Genomic DNA, 22,960 nt, shown 5'->3' on the forward strand with positions numbered 1-22,960 from the left:
TCGGAAGGCCGTTCCAATATTTCACCCCTCTGACGGTCAGAAACCTTCGTCTAATTTTAAGCCTGAACTTCCCCACGGCCAGTTTATATCCATTCGTTCTCGTGTCCACATTAGTACTAAGCTGGAATAATTCCTCTCCCTCCCTTGTATTTATCCCTCTGATATATTTAAAGATAGCAATCATATCCCCCCACCTTCATTTTGTCAGACTAAACAACCCAAGCTCCTCTAATCTCTTTTCATACGACAGGTTTTCCATTATGGTGCTTTTCATCCAAAAGCAAATGCTTGTCTTCCGTCAAAAGCCCAATTCAAGTAGCTTTTTGCAAGAAATCTCCATATAAGTCAAACCTTAGCACATACCCCCTCCCGTAGGCTAAGACATCTGTATAATTTGTATGGAACATATTGTCCAGCAGTTGCATATACTCATAACCCCGCTCATGTTTCTGTTCTTCCTCTATCCCAAATGATCCTGTGTGCTGGTGCAGCAACAACTGCTGTGAAGTGTGTGTCCACTTTGTGTGGAGTGGAGTCCCACTGCACAACTGCAGCTTGATCTGCCCGTCTGCACGGTAGCCCTGCAGCATTTAGTACCTTGAATGCTCATGAAGCACATTTCTCTCAAATATTCCTCATCTCAGTACCAAAGTTCCACACAGATGTGGTGCCTCATCACTTTTGCATTGAAATAATGTACATCATTAGTAAAGAATAGTTACACTGAGGTTCTGTAATGAGTCATGTAAATAACAAGGAAAGTCATGTAGCCTTTGGAGTTTCCTTTAGCTGGGATCTTTGTACAGGAGTCTTGGGGGGGGGGGGAGCAGGTGGATAGGGAAGAGGCATAGATTCATAGATTCATAGATTCTAGGACTGGAAGGGACCTCGAGAGGTCATTGAGTCCAGTCCCCTGCCCGCATGGCAGGACCAAATACTGCCTAGACCATCCCTAATAGACATTTATCTAACCTAGCATCATAAAGGTGTAATAAATTCAGCACAGCCAGGGAGAATCCTGCGGGGTCCCCGTGAGAGAGAAATGGGCCGGATTCGCTTCGCTTGGCACCACTAGCCAGCCTCTGCCCGAAAACAAGATGGCGGTAGTGTCGGCCTTTGAGCCATATGCCCCGAAGCAAGATGGCGGCGACGTGCCTCATCCAGAGCAAGTGCCGACGCCCTCTTACCGCGACCTCCACGGCAGGAGCCCGCCCGGAGGTCGCCTCTTGGCGCGTGCGCAGTAGCGACGTCTTCCTTGCTATGGCGCTGGAGACGCTTGCGGAGCACGTGCGGGGGGGACGGGGACGCACGTTTTAATTTAACGTCAGCAGTAGGCGCCGTGGCTCTTTTCCGCTCCGTCCTGGGAGGCATGCGCAGTGGGGAGCCGCGGCAGCGTATGTGTGTGGGCTAGATGGGTTTGAAATGGCTCCAGTGAGGCCCAGCCTGGCCTGGCTCAGGTACGGGGGGTGCTCGCGGGGTTCGGAGGAGAGACTCCGAAGGGAACGATGGGGTGGGGGGCCCCGCCCCTGGAGCAGGCCGGTCTAGGCAAGACGGGATTCCTTGGGGGTAGGCCCGGCTCCCGCGTTCAGGCCCCGCATTGTTGGCGGGGAGGAGCTGCACGAAGCCACTTGCTTCGCCTGGGCCGTTACTGAGCAGATTCCACCACTCAGAGGCCTTTGGCCTCGCTCGGTGTAGCGGGAGGTTCCTCACGGCCACCTGCCCTCAGTTTCCCGCACCGAGACTCCATCACTCGGACCTGCCCCCGCCGCCTCACAAGGGCGCGCAGAGCAGCCCCTGCCGTGCTCGCGGCCGTGTCAGTTCAGGTTGCAGGCCCCGGCTTCGGTATTTAGGGGTTCGAGCATTGTGGTTACTGTGAGTTGCGGGTAGTGCCCCTTTCTTCCTTAGTTATTAGCGGGACTCTGGGGGGTGGCTCTCGGGGCAGCGACTGTCTTGCCTGTGTTTGTACAGGGCCCACCGCAGTAGGGTTCTGCTCTATGCCTGGGGTCCCATGGTGCTACTGTAATGCAAATCGCAATGAATAGTAATGTTTGGTAGACCAATTTACGTCCCAACCCTGTACATATGTCTGTGAGTCATTCCTGAGAGATCAGTGGGACTGTCTGTACGTAATTAAATACATAGTTAAATGAAAGTATTAAAGCTGTAGTCATTTTGCAAATGACTGTTCAAGTTAACAAATAGTCTGAATTGAAAAAGTCCAGGTAGTACAGGTGGGGAGCTACAGATAACTCCTGTAATGACTCTAGCTGATGGGGGGAGGGCTTTTAAGCTTTCTGTCTAAGCCACAAGAACTGTTTGTATGTTGACTGGATTTACCACTTTTTCCTTACTTTGGGTGTCTACGCTGCAAAAAAAAAAAGTGTGTTCTTAACTCTGGTTAAAATAGCAGTGAAGGCAACTCAAGTTAGCAGCATGAGTTCAACCTGGCTTTAACTTAAACTCCTAACTCTAGTTAAAAGCAGAATTGCTGTGTCTTCACTGCTATCTTAACCTTCCTATTTAAAGGTGTAAATATCTGAGTGTAATGTTCCAATTGTACTGCAAAGCAAAAGTGAGTCATGCCCAAAATTTATATATTGCATGTTCCTACTAACCATGTTTGGGGAGTGAGTGACTCTGAGCACAAAAAAGATTTGTTGCTTATTTAAAATGTTTTATTCTTCTGTGAAATCCCCCCCAGACCTCATTAGAAACCTTAGTTTAATTCAGTTTTCAGCCTTTCCTGTACATCTAAATAGTTTTAGTTTTGTTGTCAAGATGGGGGGAGGGATAGCTCAGTGGTTTGAGTATTAGCCTGCTAAACCCCAGGTTGTGAGCTCAATCCTTCAGGGGGCCATTTAGGGGTCTGGGACAAAAATCTGTCTGGGGATTGGTCCTGCCCTGCCCTGAGCAGGGGTTGGACTAGATGACCTCCTGAGGTCCCTTCCAACCCTGATATTCTATGATTCTATGAAGGGCTCTTCAGTGTCTCAATAAGACTAAGATCTCATTCCATCATTTGTTAGATTGCACATTAATTTGACAGAGCTCAAAAGCCTTGCATGTTGAACACCAGACTCATGTATAAAAAGAAATCTTTGACCTAGGAATGGAATAGTTAAAAGTTTGTGGAACATGTTTTAAAATACTGTTAATATTAGCGGAAATATTTATAACAGTAGCTGCTTATTCATTTTAATAGATCACAGTTATAGGAGATAAAACACTGAGGATTTTTCCTTCCATCATGGCTCAGTTTGGAGGACAAAAGAATCCCCCGTGGGCTACTCAGTTTACAGCCACTGCAGTATCTCAACCAGGTCAGTTTGTACATCATTTAATGTTTGAACCCTGACATCTAATTGAATTGCAGATTCTACTGTTACGCAGAGTTAAGAATGATATAGTGCTAACAGAATATTTACCAAACAAGTCAGTTAACATTTAAAGGTTGACTGTCTTAGATTTGAATGAAATAATAATGGTAATCAATTAGGTATCTTAGTGAACAACGTATCAAGTCACTTATATCCAAAGTTGTGTAAAATGCATTTTGACAATGGTAATTTGTCACTCAAGATAAAATGTAAAAGGATTAGTAAAGGCTGATGGAATAACTGCTTGGAAATCCTAAGAGTTTTACCTTAAGGAAACTTCAACCAGTATCACATATCTATACAATGGGTGTTTGCTTTTTGCTTATTACTGAATGTACTTGTATATTGTAAGTACTTCTTCTTTGAGAATCGGTTGTATAGATTCCTATTTGTGGGATGTGCGTGCACTCTCTGTGCAAACTGGAACCCTCTATCAAAGTTCCCTGCACCACAAGTCCTGTCTTGATGTTCAAAAGAGTATTTTTCAGTCCTCATGGCCAGTTATCTTAATGTGATGTACAATTCACAATCAAATTGCAGGCTAACCTGTTTGAAGCTATGTCAACTGGTTGTATTTTAGGTGGAATCTCTTCTAGACATAAAGGAGTATAAAGGTTCCCAAGCAGCAACGTGAATCTGAAGATTGGTATATAGTAGTCAAAGAAATCAAGTGTTTTGGTACTTCTGTTACTGTGGGCTTGCTAGGACCCAAGAGAAGAGAAAGGCACTCCAGAACTAAACATTGTGGGTTATTTCAGTATTAAGGTTGCAAAGTGAAGCCCTTGGAAGTTAAAAAAAATGCCGGAATTAAGGTTACTTGTGCAACCTTAATTTGGTCCCCTTGTGCATATGTATTATGATACAGGCTTTAATTACACAATCACATACTGTAAGAAGCAACAGAGGGTCCTGTGGCACCTTTAAGACTAACAGAAGTATTGGGAGCATAAGCTTTCGTGGGTAAGAACCTCACTTCTTCAGATGCAAGTGAAGAAGTGAGGTTCTTACCCACGAAAGCTTATGCTTTTTTCAGATTCAGAGTAACATGGCTACCCCCTCTGATACAATCACATACTATTTCATTCCACAGAGCCCCTGCCTCATTTAATGTGCAGGATGGATGATGCTCAGTTAATGAGCAAATAAGCAATATTTTGTTTTCCCATTATTCAGTGTGTGGCTTTAGTTTAGGCCTTTTTTACAGCACACTATTCAACCTCTGCTCTAAAGACAGAATTATTAATTTTCCCATGGGCTTTTCTGTGAAACTCATCAGTATAATATCCGAGTGTTTCATAAACACAAATTAATTTGTCTCCCAAATGCTCTGTGAAATGAGAGTATTTTCATCCCCATTTTACAGATGGGAAACTGAGGCATCGAGTAAGATCAAAAGTATGCACTAATTTTATGTTTTCAATTTGAGATGCTTAGGACTTGATTTTATAAGGTACTTAGCATTATAGGTGACTGTATATTCAAGCACAGCTCCCATTGACTTCAGCTGCAGCTGAGAGTGCTCAGCACTTTTATAAAAATGAGATTCCAGGGTCTCACGCTGGGCATCCAGAAACGATAAGAAACAGTTAGTGACCATCTCTGAAAAGTTGGGTTTAAGAGACTTGCTTAGCATCACACGGAACTTGGTGGCAGAGGCAGGGATAGAATTCAGTTCTCCAAGGCAGCATTTAACTATCTTGATCATGAAACCTTTCTCTTTCGGCCATCACCTGTCATATGTTACTCATCTTCCAACTTCTGTAACAAATGAGGCAGGAATTCTGCAGACAAGTCTCCTTCACTAAACAGTCCTAATTCATCCTCTGAGCAGGTCCATCCTGTGCACTGGATGAGGCAGGGGTTCTGTGAAAAAATATAGTATGTGATCATGTAAGTGAAGACTCATTCCTAATGCATATTCACTAGGGGGCCAAATTAAGGTTACACAAACAATCTTAATTGGAGCATTTCCTAACTTTTGAGTGCTTGACTTTGCAACCTTAATAATGTTCTTAGTATCTTTTTTGTATGTAATTTCCTGGCTTATTAAAAAAGCAAACTGAAAACACAGATTCCATCACATGGCAGTATATTGACACCCACGTGGATCATCACATTTGGAACCTTTAATTCCATCATGCAGACCAATGCCATTTGAGCTAATGGAGTAACTGATAGAAGATAACATAATATTTCTATATGGAGCAACAGTAGAGGGGGATGGTATAACTGTGAAACCCATTGGCAAAGTATTTGCTGACAGCAGGAGGAATGTTGAGAATCAGGAATCTTTGGTTCCATCCCAAGCTCTATAGGGGAATGTGTTCTGGGGAGCACAGACTTTTCTGCTTGTTCCCCACTCTTGAAGTTTAACCCCCTTTGCCCTGTCCCCTCCAACTTGTCCTGGTACTTTCTCTTCCCCATACCAGGTTCCTTGTTCCAATCCCATTCTCTTTGCCTACCACATCCCAATCACCAGTCTTTAGGCTTTTCATCCCCATCATTGCCTAGCCAGTTGCAGTTCCACATCCCATCTCTTTGTCCAAGCTCTCTCCCGCTCCATTCAGACTCTCCCAGCTCTGCTCCCTGTCTCCTTGTCTTTGTCTCATGCCAAACCAGTGGCAGTTCCTATTTATTCCTTTCCCTTTTGCTGTCTCTTGTCCCCCTTCCATTTGAATCAGATGGATTCTGACTGCCAGCAGCGGGAGCCATTGGGAGCACAGGAGAGAGACTTTCTGCCTTGTTATAGTGCTTGGCCCTGCCCTGGTTCAGAGCCTCCATTGCAGGGAAGTGGCCTGGCACATGTTCAGTTGCTCTATGGGGTAGGTGCATGCACAGAGCTGAAGGAGCTGTGAGGTGAGGGACCATGCTCAGTCACTCTGGAGTTGGTGCATGAACAAACTGGTCAACACAAGGAGAGGTGAGAGACTTGAACATGCTCAGTGAGAATGGACTCTCCAGGGTTTAGCTGTTAAATTCTAGTAAGCCTTTACTGAAAATTTTTTCAAAGGCTTATAACCTGGCCAAATATGGGTGGATTTTCATGGGGAGGGCAAAAGGCACATTCTAAACTCAAAAGCCTCCACCTCTCAAATTTCAAGCGCCTGCTCCAAAGCATGGAAGTGCTAGTATTTTGAAGAGAAGGTCCCAAGGACTTTGTAATGTGGTCAAAATAAGGTGTTTCCCCCATCTTCATTCTCTGAAAGAGGAGACACCTGTCACAGAAATTTTCAACTGAAACTATTAAAGTTTGGCAAAGTTATAAGCAACTTTTCTCCAGCAGCCTTCTCTCTCAAGATTGCAGCTTGCAACACAGTAAAGATCCTTGGTTTCATGGCTTCCTGCATCTGTTGTTTGCAAGACTTGGACTAAAGCCTTTCTGCGTTGGTTAAGGGTAGATATTATGGTGATGAGCACTACAGAAAATCTTGAATGAGTCTCATAGATGCAAGCATATTTGCAGATCCTGGTAATAGTGCTGGACATTTCCCGTAAATGCCTGCAAGGGTTTCCTCCTGTTCATCTGCAGTGATTGTGACACCCTTTAGGTTTTGGCTGCAGCCCTTAGTAGGGACCATCTTCAGAATCAAGATTTGTAGATAACCAGTGAAGCCAGATTTTTTTTATAAACTTCTTTGAACCTGGAACAATCTGATTTTGACTTGAAAGTTTTTCTTTTTCTAATTAATCTTAACACTATGGCTTTGTGCTAGATCATTGGTTTTCAAACTTTTTGTATTGGTGACCCCTTTCACACAGCAAGCCTCTGAGCGTGGACACCCCCCCTTATAAATTAAAAATGAGGGGTAATTTAAAGGGGGCAGCCCCTGTGTATCCACCTTGTGAACCTCTCTGCTATATTAATTGACAATGGGAAAATGAATCTTGGGGTGCTTGGACAACCCAGCTTTGCCAGTGATGCACTCTACCTCATCTTGAACCTTGGGCTTTTATACCAACTGGGAATAGTTTTTTGCAAGCACTTTGGAGGACAGGATTAGAATGCAAAATGACAGTGACTAATTAGAGAATTGGTCTGAAATCAACAAGATGAAATTCAATGAAGACAAATGCAAAGTACTTCACTTAGTAAGGAAAAATCAAATGCACAACTACAAAATGATGAATAACTGCTGAAAAGGATCTGGGGTTGATAGTGGATCACACACTGAACGACCCTTTTCTGCAACTACATCACATTGTTGACTAATATTCTGGGGTATATTAATAGGAGTGTTGCATGTAAGACACAGGAGATAATTGTCCCACTCCACTGGGCACTGGTGAGGCCTCATTTGGAGTATTGTATCCATTTCTGGGCTCCACACTTTAGGAAAGATGGAGACAAAGTGGAGAGCATCCAGAGAAGAACAAGAAAAGTAAAAGGTTTAAAAAACCTGACCGATGAGGAAAGATTAAAAAAATTGGACATGTTTAGTCTCGAGAAAAGAAGATAGGGGAGTGGGGGAAGACACCTGATAAGTCTTCACATATGCCAAGAACTGTTATAAAGAGGACACCAATCAGTTCTCTGTGCCCTCTGGAGGTAGGGACAAGAAGTAATGGGCTTAATCTGTGGCAAGAGAGATTTGTTAGCTGTAAGGAAAAACTTGATAACTATACCGGTAGTTCTGTTCTGGAATAGGCTTCCAAGAGAGGTTCTATTAGAGGTTTTTGAAAAGAAGGTTGGGCAAACGTTTGTCAGGACTGGTCTAGGTTTACTAGTTCCTGCCTCAGTGCAGCGGAATGGACTTGAATGACTTCTCAAATCCCTTGCAGCCCTACATTGTTATGATTTTATGATCTTCTGGGGAGGAGAACTAGCACGGTGGACAGCCTCATTCCAAATTATACGCTGCTCAGCATAATTGATCTCTCAGGTCTTCAGTGTTAGCCTGCATATTTCAAAAGTGGTGAACATTTCCATTAGATCGCTTTCCCTCTAAAGAGAATTCATATTCCTTTCTGTTTTGATCAAGAGGACATAGAGGTTTAGATTCTTTGAAAGATGCTTTTGCATGTATTCTAGAGTCAGGAGCACCTGTATGACTCTCCTGCAGTTCCTTTCATTCTAAGTTAAATCCAGAAATCTTAAAAGAACAGAACTTGAGTAACTTTTGTAATTTGCCAATTCCATTGCTGATTTGGTTAAGATTGGCTTCCTCGCTTGGGGAAGAATATGTGTAGGGGGGGGTAAATGGCAAGTCTTCTCTGCTTAAGTTTCAATCAGTGTCGCTCCCTGGAGGGTTTTGGGAGTAGTTCATCCATCAACTTGTGCTCAAGACCCATGTCCTTTGTGGCTGTTGACCGCCTATGGATGAGAACTGAGTACATTGTTGGTAGTGATTGTCGGCACATCTGAGGGTGCTCTTGATGATGGACTGTCACTCTTCCTCTCGAGTAGCACTCTCCTTCTCTGGTGGTGCTCTTGTGTGGTTCTATGGGGTCCCATCTTGTCATCTCCTTTTGCTTAACGTGCATGTGATGTTGGGAGGAGACATGAGTTGCAATGTCTGCAATATGGTGATGAGACACAGATTTATGACTCCATCCCCACTGAGAATGTGGTTGATTGCATAACTCAGTATCTGGGTGAAATTGGAACATGTAATGAGCATCTAGGACCCCCTACTAATAGAAATTGCTAAGACTTTATTTGAAGAAGGCAGTCTTATCACTTTCATTAAAGCATTCAGTAGTCTAAATACTTGAGAAGCTATTGTTTTGCAGTACAGATTACTTTACTGGGAAAAATCATAAGATGACTGAGTCAGATACCAGCTATATGTGGATATTTCTCTTATAGCTAATACAAACACCATCATTCACTTATCTCAAGGCCTGCATGGCCAAGATCAATACCTGGATAAAGAGTAGTTGGATGAAGTTAAACCTTGGCATGACTCAGATCACTTTGGAATGGACAGGCAAAATCTTGGAAGAATATGCTGCCACACTAACACGAATCTCTGGAGGACATCTGCCCCCAGATCGTCAAATTCAAGTGCAGTGTTCTACACCTGGTTGATGCCTTATACAATCCGTAATCTCATATAGTGACAGCTATAAAAAAGCTACTTTTGCTGTGCCCTATCCTATCTGATGCAGTCCAGGCCTTAACCTTCCATGTATTTGTGACTTTGAGGTTTGATTTATTGTAATGCAAGGTAACTTGGTAAGAAAGCGCCAACATTTCGGGGGGAGACTTCTGGTGCAGAAATCAGTGACCCATCTCCTTACTAAGAGGTTAATGAGAGTACATTATTGCTGTACTTTGTTCACTTCTCTAGCTACCTTTTTGAATATAAAATAAAAATTATGGTGGTGATCCAATAAACCTTATTTGAAGACTTGTGCCCTGAAGTGGGAAACTTTTTTCATTGTGGACTCCGCTGGGGTAGTACTTAGTTAATGTCCACAATTCAACTTATTTTATGTTTTTCTTCAATCAGCATACTCAGACAGTCAGAAAGGTTAACCTAGAAGCCCTATCTCTGATTCAGTATCTTTCATGTTTTCACATGCTATTGAAAAGATTTGTTTTAAGGGTCTCCTTATTGTCATTAGGATGTTTTTATAAAGTTAAACTTTCTGATACTTTTATTTATTACAGTATTAACTGTAATAAATAAAAACTGTTGGAAGTTGGGGTCTCTCCCATATTTTGTGGTTTTGTACACACATTTTCTTTAAACTTTTTTTCTCTCTCCTGGTGTCCTGTGAGAAAGAACCACATAAACAAGAATAACTTGGACTTCTCAGGGGAAACTGTAAAAAGCAACAGAGTCCTGTATCACCTTATAGACTAACATATTGGAGCAGAAGCTTTCATGGGTGAATACCCACGTCGTTGCGTCTGACGAAGTGGGTGTTCACCCATGAAAGCTTCTGCTCCAATACGTCTGTTAGTCTATAAAGTGCCACAGGACTCTTTGTTGCTTTTTACAGATCCAGACTAACACGGCTACCCCTCTGATACTCAGGGGAAACTGAAACTGACTGTACAAAAAAAGTACTGTCAAATGCACAGTCAAATGAAATAGAGATTCTTCTTTAGCTTTAGTTACCTTAGAAGTTTCTTGCAACAATACTAAGGCGTCTACCTTCCTGATCTTTAGATGTGATGGTCACAGTCTTTATGGGATCACTATTTAAGCCATTTGAAGTTTCTCTTGATATAGCTAGAAGGAATGATTTGTTATTGACAGGGAGAATGGGTGAAATCCAAGGTCTTTATATGGTGGTCCATATAAACAAGAACGTCTTGTGTCACCATCCTGAATTTCTGACTTAAAAAAATCTGGTCTTTTTTTGTTTTGTTTTTAAACCTAAATCAAACCTTGTTTTCCCCCTCAAATCCTCAAGAATTACCTGTGGTGGTAGATGGTTATGCAGCCTACATTTTAAATATATTCTTAGTTACCTTTAGGTAGACCTCACACACTATTTGTAGCATATGGAGAGAATTCCACAGAATACAGTCTTTATTTACTCGGATGTTGTCTAACTGAAGAACACTTTACATACAGACCTACTATAAGGGTACAGATGTCTCAGTATCTAAACTGAAACTCCAGTAAATCTAAGGCAGTAGCCTTTATGCATGAGAAATTTCTTTGTCTTTGAGATTTATAAATCTCAACAGAAACCCTTGAAAGAGAGTAGTAGTATTTTCACTTCAGAGGGGTAGGGTGTGGGGGATGTTTAGACACAAATTAAATTACTTGGCCAAGTCACAAAGGAAGTTTTTGACAGAGTTAGAAATTGAATCTGGGTCTCTTGACTACCAATCCAGTGCCTTAACCACAAGACCATCGTTATTCCATGGGCTTTTATGGTTACGTAATGTCCAATAAGTGGGACTCTGTATGTGAGATTTTTGAAGGAGAAAGAGAAGCTACTTAATAGTAAATGTAGTTAGTTGACATGATTTCTTATCTAGATGTGCACTTTTCCTCTTCTTTTCGAGTCTTAGGCTCTTCGTGAAAAGGAACTCGGCTGTGCTGGGGCTCCTTAAGTAATCCTAGGATCACATTTTTGGTCCCACGAGGAGGGCATGCGTGCATAGCCCTAACACACTGCTGTTTTTAGAGACTTCTACCTTGACACTCAAGGTCACACAGGCATTCTGCAAATATAGATCTATTTCTCCTTTCTCAGTCAACTTCTGCTGTTTCATCTTGTAGCAAAGACTTAGTCTGGTTTATTAATAAGGAAATGATTGTAATGTTACAAATTTAGAATTATTACTTCACTACTTGCTTAATGAAGTGAAGATGAGGTCTTTTGTTTAAATATACAATTCTGTTAATTTAAGTAAAAATTCTAAGACTGTTACATCTATGAAAAGTTAAATGGATTCTGGCCTGGTCTGCTCATCTCTACAATCTTTAGATAATATTTTGTAGTTTTGAGGATTCCTTTTTATTTTTGCTGTATATTTTTTCCCTCCTATATACATCTTCACTGTCATAACAAGCCTAGAAGACAAGCTCAAAGGAGGATATGGTTCCCTTCAGATCCCATTAATTCCACTCTGCAAACTTAGCCTCCTCTTTCTGTATTTGATTAGTGAGCTGTAATTTGGCATCCGTAATGTAGATTTGAAAAGTAGTTTTGGAACCCGTGAATTATTTTTCCGAGTAGAAACAGTGTTCTCTACAGAGGTAGTTCTTTCAGTTTCATTTCTTCTGTTCTGCTTTTACCAGCATGTGTGGTGTTGTGGCAAAATGATTAACAAAATTTAACTAAAATCAACAAAGATGCAATTCTTTTAAAAAATTACAATGGTACAATTTCAGGTTTTGCCCTTCAAATTTACATAATAGAAATTACTAAAATATCCTGTGAGTTTCACAAACTTGCTAGTTAGATTTTCTTAGGATTGGTTTACACTAGAAAGTATTGGCATTTATAGCATTAGTTCATGCTCATGGAACTTTGTGTCAACACGTGAAAGTGCTTGCAAACATTCTAAGTACCATTATAAGCGCACTAGCTACAGCAGAGGTGGGCAAACTACGGCCTGCAGGCCCCTCCTGCCAGGTCCCTGAGCTCCTGTCCTGGGAGGCTAGCCCCTAGCCTCTCCTCTGAGGTTCCCCCGCAGCCTCAGCTCAGTCCGCTGCCGGCACAATGCTCTGGGCAGAGGACTGCGAGCTCCTGGGGTGGGACAGCGCAGCTGCAGAGCCTGGCCTGACCTGGTACTCTGTGCTGCAGGGTGGCGTGGCTGGTTCCAGCTGGGCGGCGCGGCTGCCTGTCCTGGCGCTCTGGGCAGCACGGCTGTAGCATCACCAGCCATCGATGCTCCAGGCAGCGTGGTAAGGGGGCAGGAAACAGGGGATTGGATAGAGGGCAGGGGAGTTCGGGGTGGTGGGCAGGGTGTGGATAGGGGTTGGGGCGGTAAGAGGACAGGGAACGGGGGTTGAATGAGGAAGGGGTCGGGGGGGGGGGTTGGATGGGCCGGCGGGGGGCAGTCAGGGGTAGGGGTTCCAGGGGCGGTCAGGGGGCAAGAAGCAGGAGGGGTCGGATAGGGGGTGGGGGCAGGCCACACTTGGCTGTTTGGGGAGGCAAATCCTCCCCTAACCTGCCCTCCATACAATTTTGGAAACTTGATGTGGCCCTCAGGCCAAAAAGTTTGCCCGCCCCTGAGCTACAGCAAGGTTTACAACTGCTTCAACCCTGACCAGTTCAGTTTGACCATTTCAGTACTAGTGTAGAATGAAAGCTTAGGTAATGTAGCTGTCAGTATCAATTCATTTGGCTATCCAAGGAGAATTCCACCATGCTCTTGTGCTCTCGCCAGTAACAATTCTGGCGACTGATTCTGTCATCAGTAACACTGAGAGTAGCCCAGGAAAGTGATTGGTTGATGTATCGATACTCTTCTGGGAGTTATCAAAGCAATCCAGGAGCTGCATGAGGCATACAGACCACAATGCTAAGACCTTAGAGGAAACAGAAAAGGGGGGACTCTAGTGAAAATAGACAAAGAATAGCTATCTCTCACCTCTTTATCCCTAAGTAAATCTTAGCTCTCTACCCATTATCTCCAGGTTACTCCTCCCGTCTCTCACTAAAGGACATATATATTTGTTGGGGGTCTTACTGCATTAAGATTGGGGGAAGGGAAGGTGGTTAGGAAATCTCATTGAGCTGTATGGAGGGGCCCATTAGGATGTCTTCCCTCTGGTTCTGGACTTCTCCTGTCTCTGGTTCATGTAGCAAAACCCAGAACAGAATGAAATATTAATCCAGCTATTAAAAAATGGCAAAAATCCACGGAAAGAAGGAAGTTAAGCTATTAATGTGACAAAATTAAAATTACATAAGTTATTTAAAAAAACTAGCAAATCAAACTCCTTACCTCCTTCTAACTTTAGAAGAGACGTTAGCAGGATAGCCAATATGATGCTAGTATGTCACCCTGTTACGGAGTATTTTAAACTGCTCCTTTTTCTTGGGATTGTATTTATGAATAGTGGGTGGCAAGCAAATAGGAATAATCCAAAGGGCTCATTTGGTATGGAGGGGGTTGAAATGCCCTAATTTATAAGTAAATATTTTAAGATTCATTGTGCTGGTAATGACATCTCGGTTTGTGCTCTCATTACTAAAACATGACGTCTTTCATCATCATCTCTTTGTCACAGGCAATTTTGTCCTAAATCAGAGCTAAATCATGACAGTATGTGTGCATGCTATATGTGGTACTGTGTTCTTGATTCCATCAAGAAAAATGTATCTGAAACAGCACTGTTTGTCAGTCTGGCAGAATTGTGGTGGCTGTCAATGCTCTGTAACTACCATCAAAAAATAACATTTTTCACTTTGTGGTACCAGGGCAGAGCTTGCAAGGCTGAAGCTGTCCACCTTTTTGCCAATCATGAGCAGCAAAATTCTACAACTAACGTCTTATTAGCCACAGTGGTGCATCAAGGACTGCCATGTAGCAGAATTGCAGTTGCTAGTTCAGCCAACCTCCTTACTGCAGAAGAGCTTGTTACAGAGGCATGAGTTCCAGCAACTTCTTTTGTTGCTAGAATAGAAACCTGGTGACTGTAATATTACGGGTGTGGGTTCTATTTATTATGGATTCTGATTTAATATGAGGCAAAGTGTGATTTTTAAAGGCTTGCTTTTAAAATATTTATTGTTATCTAAGGTAGAGAAGGAAGGAAATGGCACCTGGGAGTCAAGATTCAGGAGTGCCCCAACCCCTTGAGAGAGTTCGGAGTATGCCAGGGGAAGAGAGCACTAGCATTGAGACTAAGGATCCTTTTCTTGCCATGATGAGTCTTAATGCATAACTGTTTGTTCTGTTTTCAGCTGCTCTTGGTGTTCAGCAGCCATCATTGCTTGGAGCCTCTCCTACAATATATACCCAGCAAACAGCATTGGCGGCAGCAGGCCTCACTACACAAACTCCAACCAACTATCAGCTAACTCAGACAGCTGCTTTGCAGCAACAAGCTGCAGCTGCAGCTGCTGCATTACAGCAGGTAAAGAACATTGTGTTTTAGGGGTGGTTCTGCTGACTACACAAACTTCGTAATATAGAAAACATTGGCTCTTCAAGCCTAAACTAGCCTAACTTGAGGACCAGGTAGAATAAAATGTGTTTGCCTTCCCTGTACAAACAAGATCGATTTTTAGTGAACTGAGTTTTACTGTCAGTAAGCTCCACATTGAAAGTTCCAAATACTTCACTAAGCCACAATGCATAGTTTAGCAATATTTGACATAATTTCATGTTTTGTGACCTAGATATTTAATTATTTTGAGTGGCAGGATTAATGGATGATGTTTGATATTGTGGAATTCTAATTCTTTCACTCTATGCATCCGAAGAAGTGAGGTTTTTACTCACGAAAGCTTATGCCCAAATAAATCTGTCTTTAAGGTGCCACCAGACTCCTTGTTGTTTTTGTAGATACAGACTAACACGGCTACCCCCTGATACTGGAATTCTAAGGTGATCCAGGATGAATTTTTAATTCTGAAGGTCTTTGTTATAAGAGTAATTGGTGGACTGTATTGGTCAAGTTTTGTATTAGAAATTACCGAATTTGACAGTGTGTCCTCTAAAACAGATTTAAGGCAATTTATAAATGTTAGATTTTGTATTTGTTTGTTTCCTAAGGGATTTAGTAGCTGGCTTGTAATTTCTGTTCATCAGCTGTCTTGCTCTTGTATGTTTTTCAGCAATATTCACAACCTCAGCAGACGCTCTATAGTGTACAACAACAGGTTTGTCTAATTCTTATTGTGTACATCACAAATAACTTATACTGTAGTGTGCATGTCTTTGCAGGATTAGTCTCCGGAAACTTCTCCTTACTGAATATTTTCTTTAAACAAACAATGTAAATAGTTTGTTTTTATTTATGAAAGAGAATTTGAGTCTAACTTCACATCCATAGAGAAAAATCTCTAGAATAGGAGTCTACCTTTTGTGCTCCATGGGGAATTTGAAATACTGTACCATGTATGTACAGTATAACCTCAGAGTTATGAACACCAGAGTTACAAACTGACCAGTCAGCCACACACTTCATTTGAAACTGGAAGTATGCAATCAGGCGGCAGCAGCAGAGACGGGGGAAAAAAGCGAATACAGTATAGCACTGTGTTAAACATAACTACTAAAAAATTAAAGGGAAAGCAGAATTTTTTCCTACATAAAGGTTCAAAGCTGTATTAAGTTAATATTCAGTTGTAAACTTTTGAAAGAACAACCTTAACGTTTTGTTCAGAGTTATGAAGAACGACTTCCATTCCTGAGGTGTTCAGAACTCTGAGGTTCTACTGTATATGGTCCATGATAAATACCATGCTCTAAATATACCATGTAGATCAACTGCTGGAATGCTTTTGTCTAAAGAGGTTCCCTGTTGCATACATTGTTGTCATACCTGAAATTACAGTATTGTGAGAGAGAATACATGGATTGATAAATTACAGTCCTAACCCTTCCCAGCTGCTCAAACTGTCTCTTTTGAGACACTCCATCACATGTCGTAAATATTAGTGATTTATGGTGGTGAAACAATCAAGAAAACTGAAGTGTCTATTACTGAGTAAGTCTGGAAATTGTGGTCCTAATGAAATGTATAAATGGACACACTTTCATAGATATGCAGAATATGACTATAGAAATGACCGAATTCCAATGCATTAATTGTTTCCACTCAGATAACTAAGTCAATGAAGCAAAAACTATTTTTTCTTAGTTATAAAGAGAAGGTAAAACTGTACAGTTTCTTTAAGTGTATAAAATTAATTTATAATTTTTTTATTTAAGTTGCAGCAACCTCAGCAGACCCTTTTAACCCAGGTTAGTTTGGCTGTATTGTTTGGTCTTCATCTCCAGACATAGGTAATAGGGCAATGTAAAATCTGTGATCTTGGCAATTGTTTTTATTTTAAGGGTATTTTACAGATAATGGTGGATTGCCTGTATACTGTCTTGTTACAATGTGTGGTATCTGAGCTGTACCAGTATGATAGAAGTTTTACTGGTACAGCTTTATTGTATTGTATCCAGCTGTAAAAATTTGCATAGTTTTAGTTTTATTAATAAAGGTAAAGGAAAGATTTTTATCATTCAACCATAGAAGGAATAACTTCTTTTGCATATTGTCTCATACAATAATTTAACTTGGACTTCAAGATTTTAATTATTTTACAGTATATGACAGTTTAGGGAAACTTTACTTAAGAGAAAATAATTTAATGCTCTTTATTTTTAGAAACAGTATTTCATATATACTGTTTTAAAGGGATCTTACTGATATTGACAGGCCCAAAATGCCACAATTCTTTAAAGTATTTGTAGTTGATTTTTCAATGTTAGACCTTCAAAACAATGTGTTAAAAATCCACCATCAGTAAAAACAGAATACTGACTTTGTCACATTCACTTGTGTGCACATCATTCTGCTGACTGTATTTATGAATAGACAAGGAATTGAATTGACTAGTTAGAAAAGAATCTTGTTAGTTCCACACTCTGCTAATTTGCAGAATCAAACCCGTAGGCTGAGTGGAGGAACTTTAAGAATGCAGTCCCAGGTAACCCAGTAGCTTGAGTTAATGGTGGGTGGCCCTGCTGAAGAGCTATGGATTTTTGAAAACGATGCAGTGTACCTTTTTTTAGGTTGATTGGAGTTCTTTAGTGTCAGGGAATCATCTAAATTTATTTTAAAGTTAATTATTTCCTTTAGGAGTAATGTGTGGCTTTGTATGTGCTTTTCGCTTTGAAAAGTAGCCCCTTGTTTATAAAGTATTTGTTTTTAGAAAGATGCTTTTCCTTACTCAAGTAGCTATTCTTTATAATTGTGTCAGTGGGATCTGAATGCTTATAGAGTTTGATGTTTTATTTTGGTTACAGCCAACTGTTGCACTGCCTACTAGCCTGAGCCTATCTACTCCTCAGCCAGCAGCACAGATAACTGTTTCCTATCCAACACCGCGGTCAAGCCAGCAGCAAACCCAACCACAGAAGCAGCGTGTCTTCACAGGGGTAGTTACAAAACTGCATGACACATTTGGCTTTGTGGATGAAGATGTCTTTTTTCAGCTCAGGCAAGTGCACTTGGCTGCAGCTATGTTCTGTGATGTCATCACTAAGCAATGTTTCAGAATTTAGCTTACAAATTCTCTGCTACTGGGGACCATTTCTGCAGCTAGTTGACATCTAGCAGCAGTGCAAGTCAGATGCCTGGGTAGGATAGTGGCTGTTAATGCTAGGTTCATAATATGGACTTTTCTTACTCAAAACCCCATGGTGGGAAGCTCCTAGGAACCTAAATGGACTGAGAACCATGGAGCTGCAGAACTTGGGAGTAGTGGAGCCAACATAGCATGCAGTTCCTCTGTCTTAACACATGCATTTGAGGCTTTGCTGGTGTGGGACCAGGAAGGGAATTTAACGGCTCTAAGTATACACCTCATCTGAAGCAGGCATTATTTCCACTGGATTTTCAGACAGAAGTTAATGGAATTTGAAGGCGCGCTCGCCCCCCTCCCCCCCCACTTCTTTTCCTCTTGCCCCTGAGTGAAGTATTTAAAGGGAACTCTAGAGATCTACCCCTGGGTCCTCTCTCCCTTCAACCCTAGGATCTAACTGTAGTAAGGTACAATGTGACCCTAGATACTTAAAGTATAAAACAGCTTCCATCTCTTCCTGGTCAGTTTCTGAAGTGTTGTACATGAAGTTGCTGAACCCAGAAGCATGGCTCTGTCTTACTAGTAACTCTTACATTTTCCCCTCATAATTAACTCTTCAAGTATAAAGCTAATTTTTGTAGCTAAACAACATTTTCTTATAATACAACTTTTTTATTTTAAAATTTTGCAGTGCTGTTAAAGGGAAGACTCCTCAAGTAGGAGATAGAGTATTGGTAGAAGCTACTTATAACCCCAATATGCCTTTCAAGTGGAATGCACAGAGGATTCAAACACTTCCAAATCAGGTATATGTGGTTACCCAATCTATCTCTTGTTGAATTCTTTTGATTAAGTTAATTGACAATGCATTCCCTCTTTTTCCATTAGAACCAGACTCAAACCCAACCTTTGCTTAAGACACCTCCAACTGTACTTCAGCCTATTGCACAGCAAACTGCATTCAGCGTTCAGGCACAGCCACAGCCACAATCTCTGTTGCAGGCACAAATATCAGCAGCTTCTATTACACCTTTGCTTCAGACACAGCCTCAGCCTTTATTACAACAGCCACAACAGAAAGGTATTCCTCCAAAACATGAAATTGTTTTTTCTCCCTGTTGTGTTGATGTAGGTAATGTTTAAACCTGTTCCATCACAGGAATGAAGTAACAAAACCAACGAAAACTAAAATGAACATAGTTGATTGTAGAAGAGCAAGACTGTATCATTTTCCAGGTTGAAACATGGAGTTATGTGAAGAAAGCCATACAGTTTGTGGAACTCAGCTGTAGTACCTCAATAAAACCTGCTAAGGGAAGTTCCTCTGGACTGCTGCAATTCCTATGATTTAGAGATTGGTTTTATAATCTAAAAACAAATCCTCCGTAAAATGTAAAAATAGTATTTATTCTCACTGACAATATCATGCAATTCAAAGTACAAATTGGAATGTAATTCTAAAAGATCCACTGAAACGTCCTGGAAAACTTAGTTTTTCAAGTTAGGAGAATTCTTATGTTTTACAACTTTTTTAACGTATTTGCTACATTCTGCTTATTCTGCATCTGGGCAAATAATCCTTTAATGTTGTATTTATCAAGAAGATTGTTGTGATGTCGCCAGTATAATTACGATGATATATGAATAATAAGTAGCAGAAGCAGTACTCCAATGAAACAAAGGGATTGATTTCATAAACATGTTGCCAGTGATAAAGATTAGGAAAGAAAAACCTATAACACCATTTTAGCAGAAATGATTCCTGAATAAAATATCGACCTGTATTCTGGCAGGTACCATTAGGGCACGATATTTAGGAATATTTTCCCAAGTTATGATATTTCAGTTAAGTGTACTATTTTTGGACATATTTTTATCAAAACTATTTGGAGATGGGGTTAAATAAATGCAACTACAAATCCAACTGTCCACTTGCTTTTTTGAGAAGAACTCTAATGAAAGGTCAATAGAAATTTGTTTTTTCCCAGTATATGCTTCAAAACCTGAATATATTCTGTTGAGTTGAAGATATTTCCTAAATAATCCATTGCATTTTGTCAGGAAGTTTTTTAGGTGATTACTGTAATAGCATCTATTAAGCCATTCAAATTTACTGCACAAATTTAAAAATTGGCTTTAAGGTATCTTCTATTTCACACAGTGAAGAAAGGCATCAGAATGGTGTTTTTGGAAATACTAAGCTATTAAATATGCTGTTTTACAATTGGTTTATTGGTGGACAAAACACTATTAAGTGAATTTTAGAATGATTTAAAAATATTCAATATTTATAACAGTTTATAATAGGCAATAGTTCTTAATTGTGCTTAAATCCTAAAAATTGTTTTTTATTTTTTAGCTGGTTTGTTACAGCCCCCTGTCCGTATAGTTTCACAGCCTCAACCAGCACGAAGACTAGACCCTCCATCCAGATTTTCAGGGAGGAATGACAGAGGGGACCCTATGCCTAACAGAAAAGATGACAGAAGGTGTGTTGTTGATGACACATCTGCTTATGGAGTTCATCAAATGTTATGTTTAATTTTCTGAGTATAGTTAACAGCTTAGTCCTGATAGAGATTTGATTCTTTCTTTACTCATAGACTGTACCATCAATTTGTTTTGGAGATGAAAAGTTCTATATAAATGCTTCTTGTTGTTTGAATGCATTGTATCTTTGTAGAACTATTGACCTGTGAGAGGCCTATTTTCATAAAATTTGCTGTTGCATCTAAAATGAGCAATGTTCATATCTTATATAAATTTTTTTAAGTCGTGAAAGAGAACGAGAGAGACGTAGGTCACGGGAGAGGTCACCCCAGAGAAAACGCTCCAGAGAGAGATCACCTCGGCGAGAGAGGGAAAGGTCACCTCGAAGACCACGGCGTGTTGTCCCGCGTTACACAGTTCAGTTTTCCAAGTTTTCGTTAGACTGGTATGTTCATTGGCCATCAGTTTTTTGTTGAAGTTCATTTTTATATAGAAATGAATACAGATTATTGTAAAATGCACGTCTCTAGGCTAGCTCAAAAAAACACCCCCAACAACTACCTTGGACTTTTCCTGAATTTAAACATTATAAGCAGCTTGCTTCTAGACTACATAGAGAAAGCATTAACAGATGTTGGAAAGCTGTTTGCCACGTGTGACTCAAGCCCAACGTTATTTGGATGTTTTTGATTTTTGAAGACGTTTAGCTTACTTTTTCCACTTACTGAAATTACTCTGTTAAAGGCACACCAGATTGTTCCCTTGGGTAACCTGTAGAGTGATGTGCAATGAGACCATCCTCCAGTGGCTTTAGTCATTGTAGGCAGGGCATACTTCCTGTAGAGCTGATCCTTTATGGGTTTCTGTCAAGTAGGTTTCTCCATCCTTCATAAGCAAATGTGTGGGTAGATTCTTAAGAATTTTTTCAGTGAATATAAGTTTGTTCCACTTACAACTTCTTGGTTCTTGTAACTTCTTGTAAGTGGAAACCATCAGAAAGTACTGACACTGAGATCGTTTTTTATGCACAAAATCTGTATTCGCATGGGGCATTGCCAGATCCCTTAGTGCAGGTGGATATTTCTCAAAAGCTTTATGTAGTGTTGCAGACATGTCAGTCCCAGATTAGTAGAGAGACAAGGTGGGTGAGGGTAATATCTTTTATTGGACCAACATCTGTTGGTGAAAGAGACAAGCTTTCGAGCTACACAGAGATGTTGTCTTCGGGTCTGGGAAAGATACACAGCTAAATACAAGATTGAACTGATTGTTTAGCATAAGTAGTTAGTACATATTCTAAGGGACCCATTCAAGGTGAAGTGACCCTTTAAACATCTTAGTGCTTAATTATTTTCAGATTAAGATCCCTTGTTATTGTACCTTTTAAAATACATTTTTCTTGTTCTTTCAGCCCTAATTGTGATATGATGGAACTGAGACGACGTTATCAAAACTTGTACATCCCTAGTGACTTTTTTGATGCTCAGTTTACATGGGTGGATGCTTTCCCTATGTCAAGACCATTTCAGTTGGGGAACTACTGCAATTTCTATGTAATGCACAGAGAAGTAGATCCTTTAGATAAAAACACTGCTGTCCTTGATCCACCAGATGCTGATCACCTGTACAGCGCAAAGGTTTGTACGACACCTTATAGTTTAACTTTTCATTAGAAATTTTTGAAAACAAAAGGGGTAAGATGGCAGAGAGAAGCTTGTGAATACACTTGCAGAGTAACTTTTTCTAATTGTTTTTGTCATCTCTTTACATTTACTTTCCTTAGCAAATAGTTTTTCACTCTGCTCAAGTGTTTTTAGTTGAGTCTTGTCTATAATACAGTAAAAGCTCTTTTATCCGGCACTTCACCAGCTGGCAAGCTCTATAAACCAGCATTTCTGATCTGCACTGAAAGTCTGGTTTATAGTGCAGCTGGTGCAGGGTTGGCCTGGGAGGGGCTGCGGGGCGTGCTCTGGGAGGGAGTTTGGGTCTGGGAGAGGGCTTAGGGCAGGCTGTTGGGGACCGGGAGGGGCTCAGGGTGCTGGATGTGGGGGGGAACTCATCTTCGGCAGCTCCCCGCAAGCTGTTCCCTGTCCCTGCTGTTGCTGGCGAAGCTGCGGCCAGCCGGCTCTGCAGGCACGCTGCCTCCGTTCCCCCTCCTCAAGCGCTGACTCTGCAGCTCCTAGCCCATTGCTTGCAGAGCTGCCTGGTCATGCCTCCGCCAGGAGCAACAGGGATGGGGAGCTGCTTGCGGGGGGCCACCAGAGGTGAGTGCCCCCCATCCAGCACCCCGAGCCACCTCCCATGCCCCTGCCTCAAGGCGTCCCCCTGCGTACTCCAACCCCCTCCCTCAGAGTTAACTGGCATTTTTAATTTATTGGCACCCCCCTGTTCCTCCAGCATGCCAGTTTAAAAAGTTTTTACTATAT

The 22,960-nt window shown here is 41.2% G+C and overlaps 1 protein-coding gene across 2 annotated transcripts in view; it reads left to right on the plus strand.

The window, feature by feature from the left end:
• Positions 1–1,341: 1,341 nt before the first annotated feature.
• CCAR1 (cell division cycle and apoptosis regulator 1) overlaps positions 1,342–22,960 on the plus strand; it is a 43,289-nt gene continuing 21,670 nt past the window's right edge. Inside the window, exons 1-11 of one of the 2 annotated variants that reach the window (XM_054033373.1) lie at positions 1,342–1,457; positions 3,203–3,320; positions 14,703–14,875; positions 15,579–15,623; positions 16,684–16,710; positions 17,767–17,960; positions 18,736–18,850; positions 18,933–19,125; positions 20,404–20,533; positions 20,818–20,979; positions 21,946–22,171. In XM_054033373.1, the coding sequence (XP_053889348.1) occupies positions 3,248–3,320; positions 14,703–14,875; positions 15,579–15,623; positions 16,684–16,710; positions 17,767–17,960; positions 18,736–18,850; positions 18,933–19,125; positions 20,404–20,533; positions 20,818–20,979; positions 21,946–22,171 (1,338 nt within the window). In that variant the 5' untranslated portion in view covers positions 1,342–1,457; positions 3,203–3,247. Of the gene's footprint in view, positions 1,458–3,202; positions 3,321–14,702; positions 14,876–15,578; positions 15,624–16,677; positions 16,711–17,766; positions 17,961–18,735; positions 18,851–18,932; positions 19,126–20,403; positions 20,534–20,817; positions 20,980–21,945; positions 22,172–22,960 lie in introns of both variants that reach the window. The other variant, XM_054033372.1, reaches the window with a different exon arrangement.

This window comes from Malaclemys terrapin, chromosome 7 (genome assembly GCF_027887155.1).
Source record: "Malaclemys terrapin pileata isolate rMalTer1 chromosome 7, rMalTer1.hap1, whole genome shotgun sequence".
In the NCBI taxonomy this organism is placed as follows: domain Eukaryota; kingdom Metazoa; phylum Chordata; order Testudines; family Emydidae; genus Malaclemys; species Malaclemys terrapin.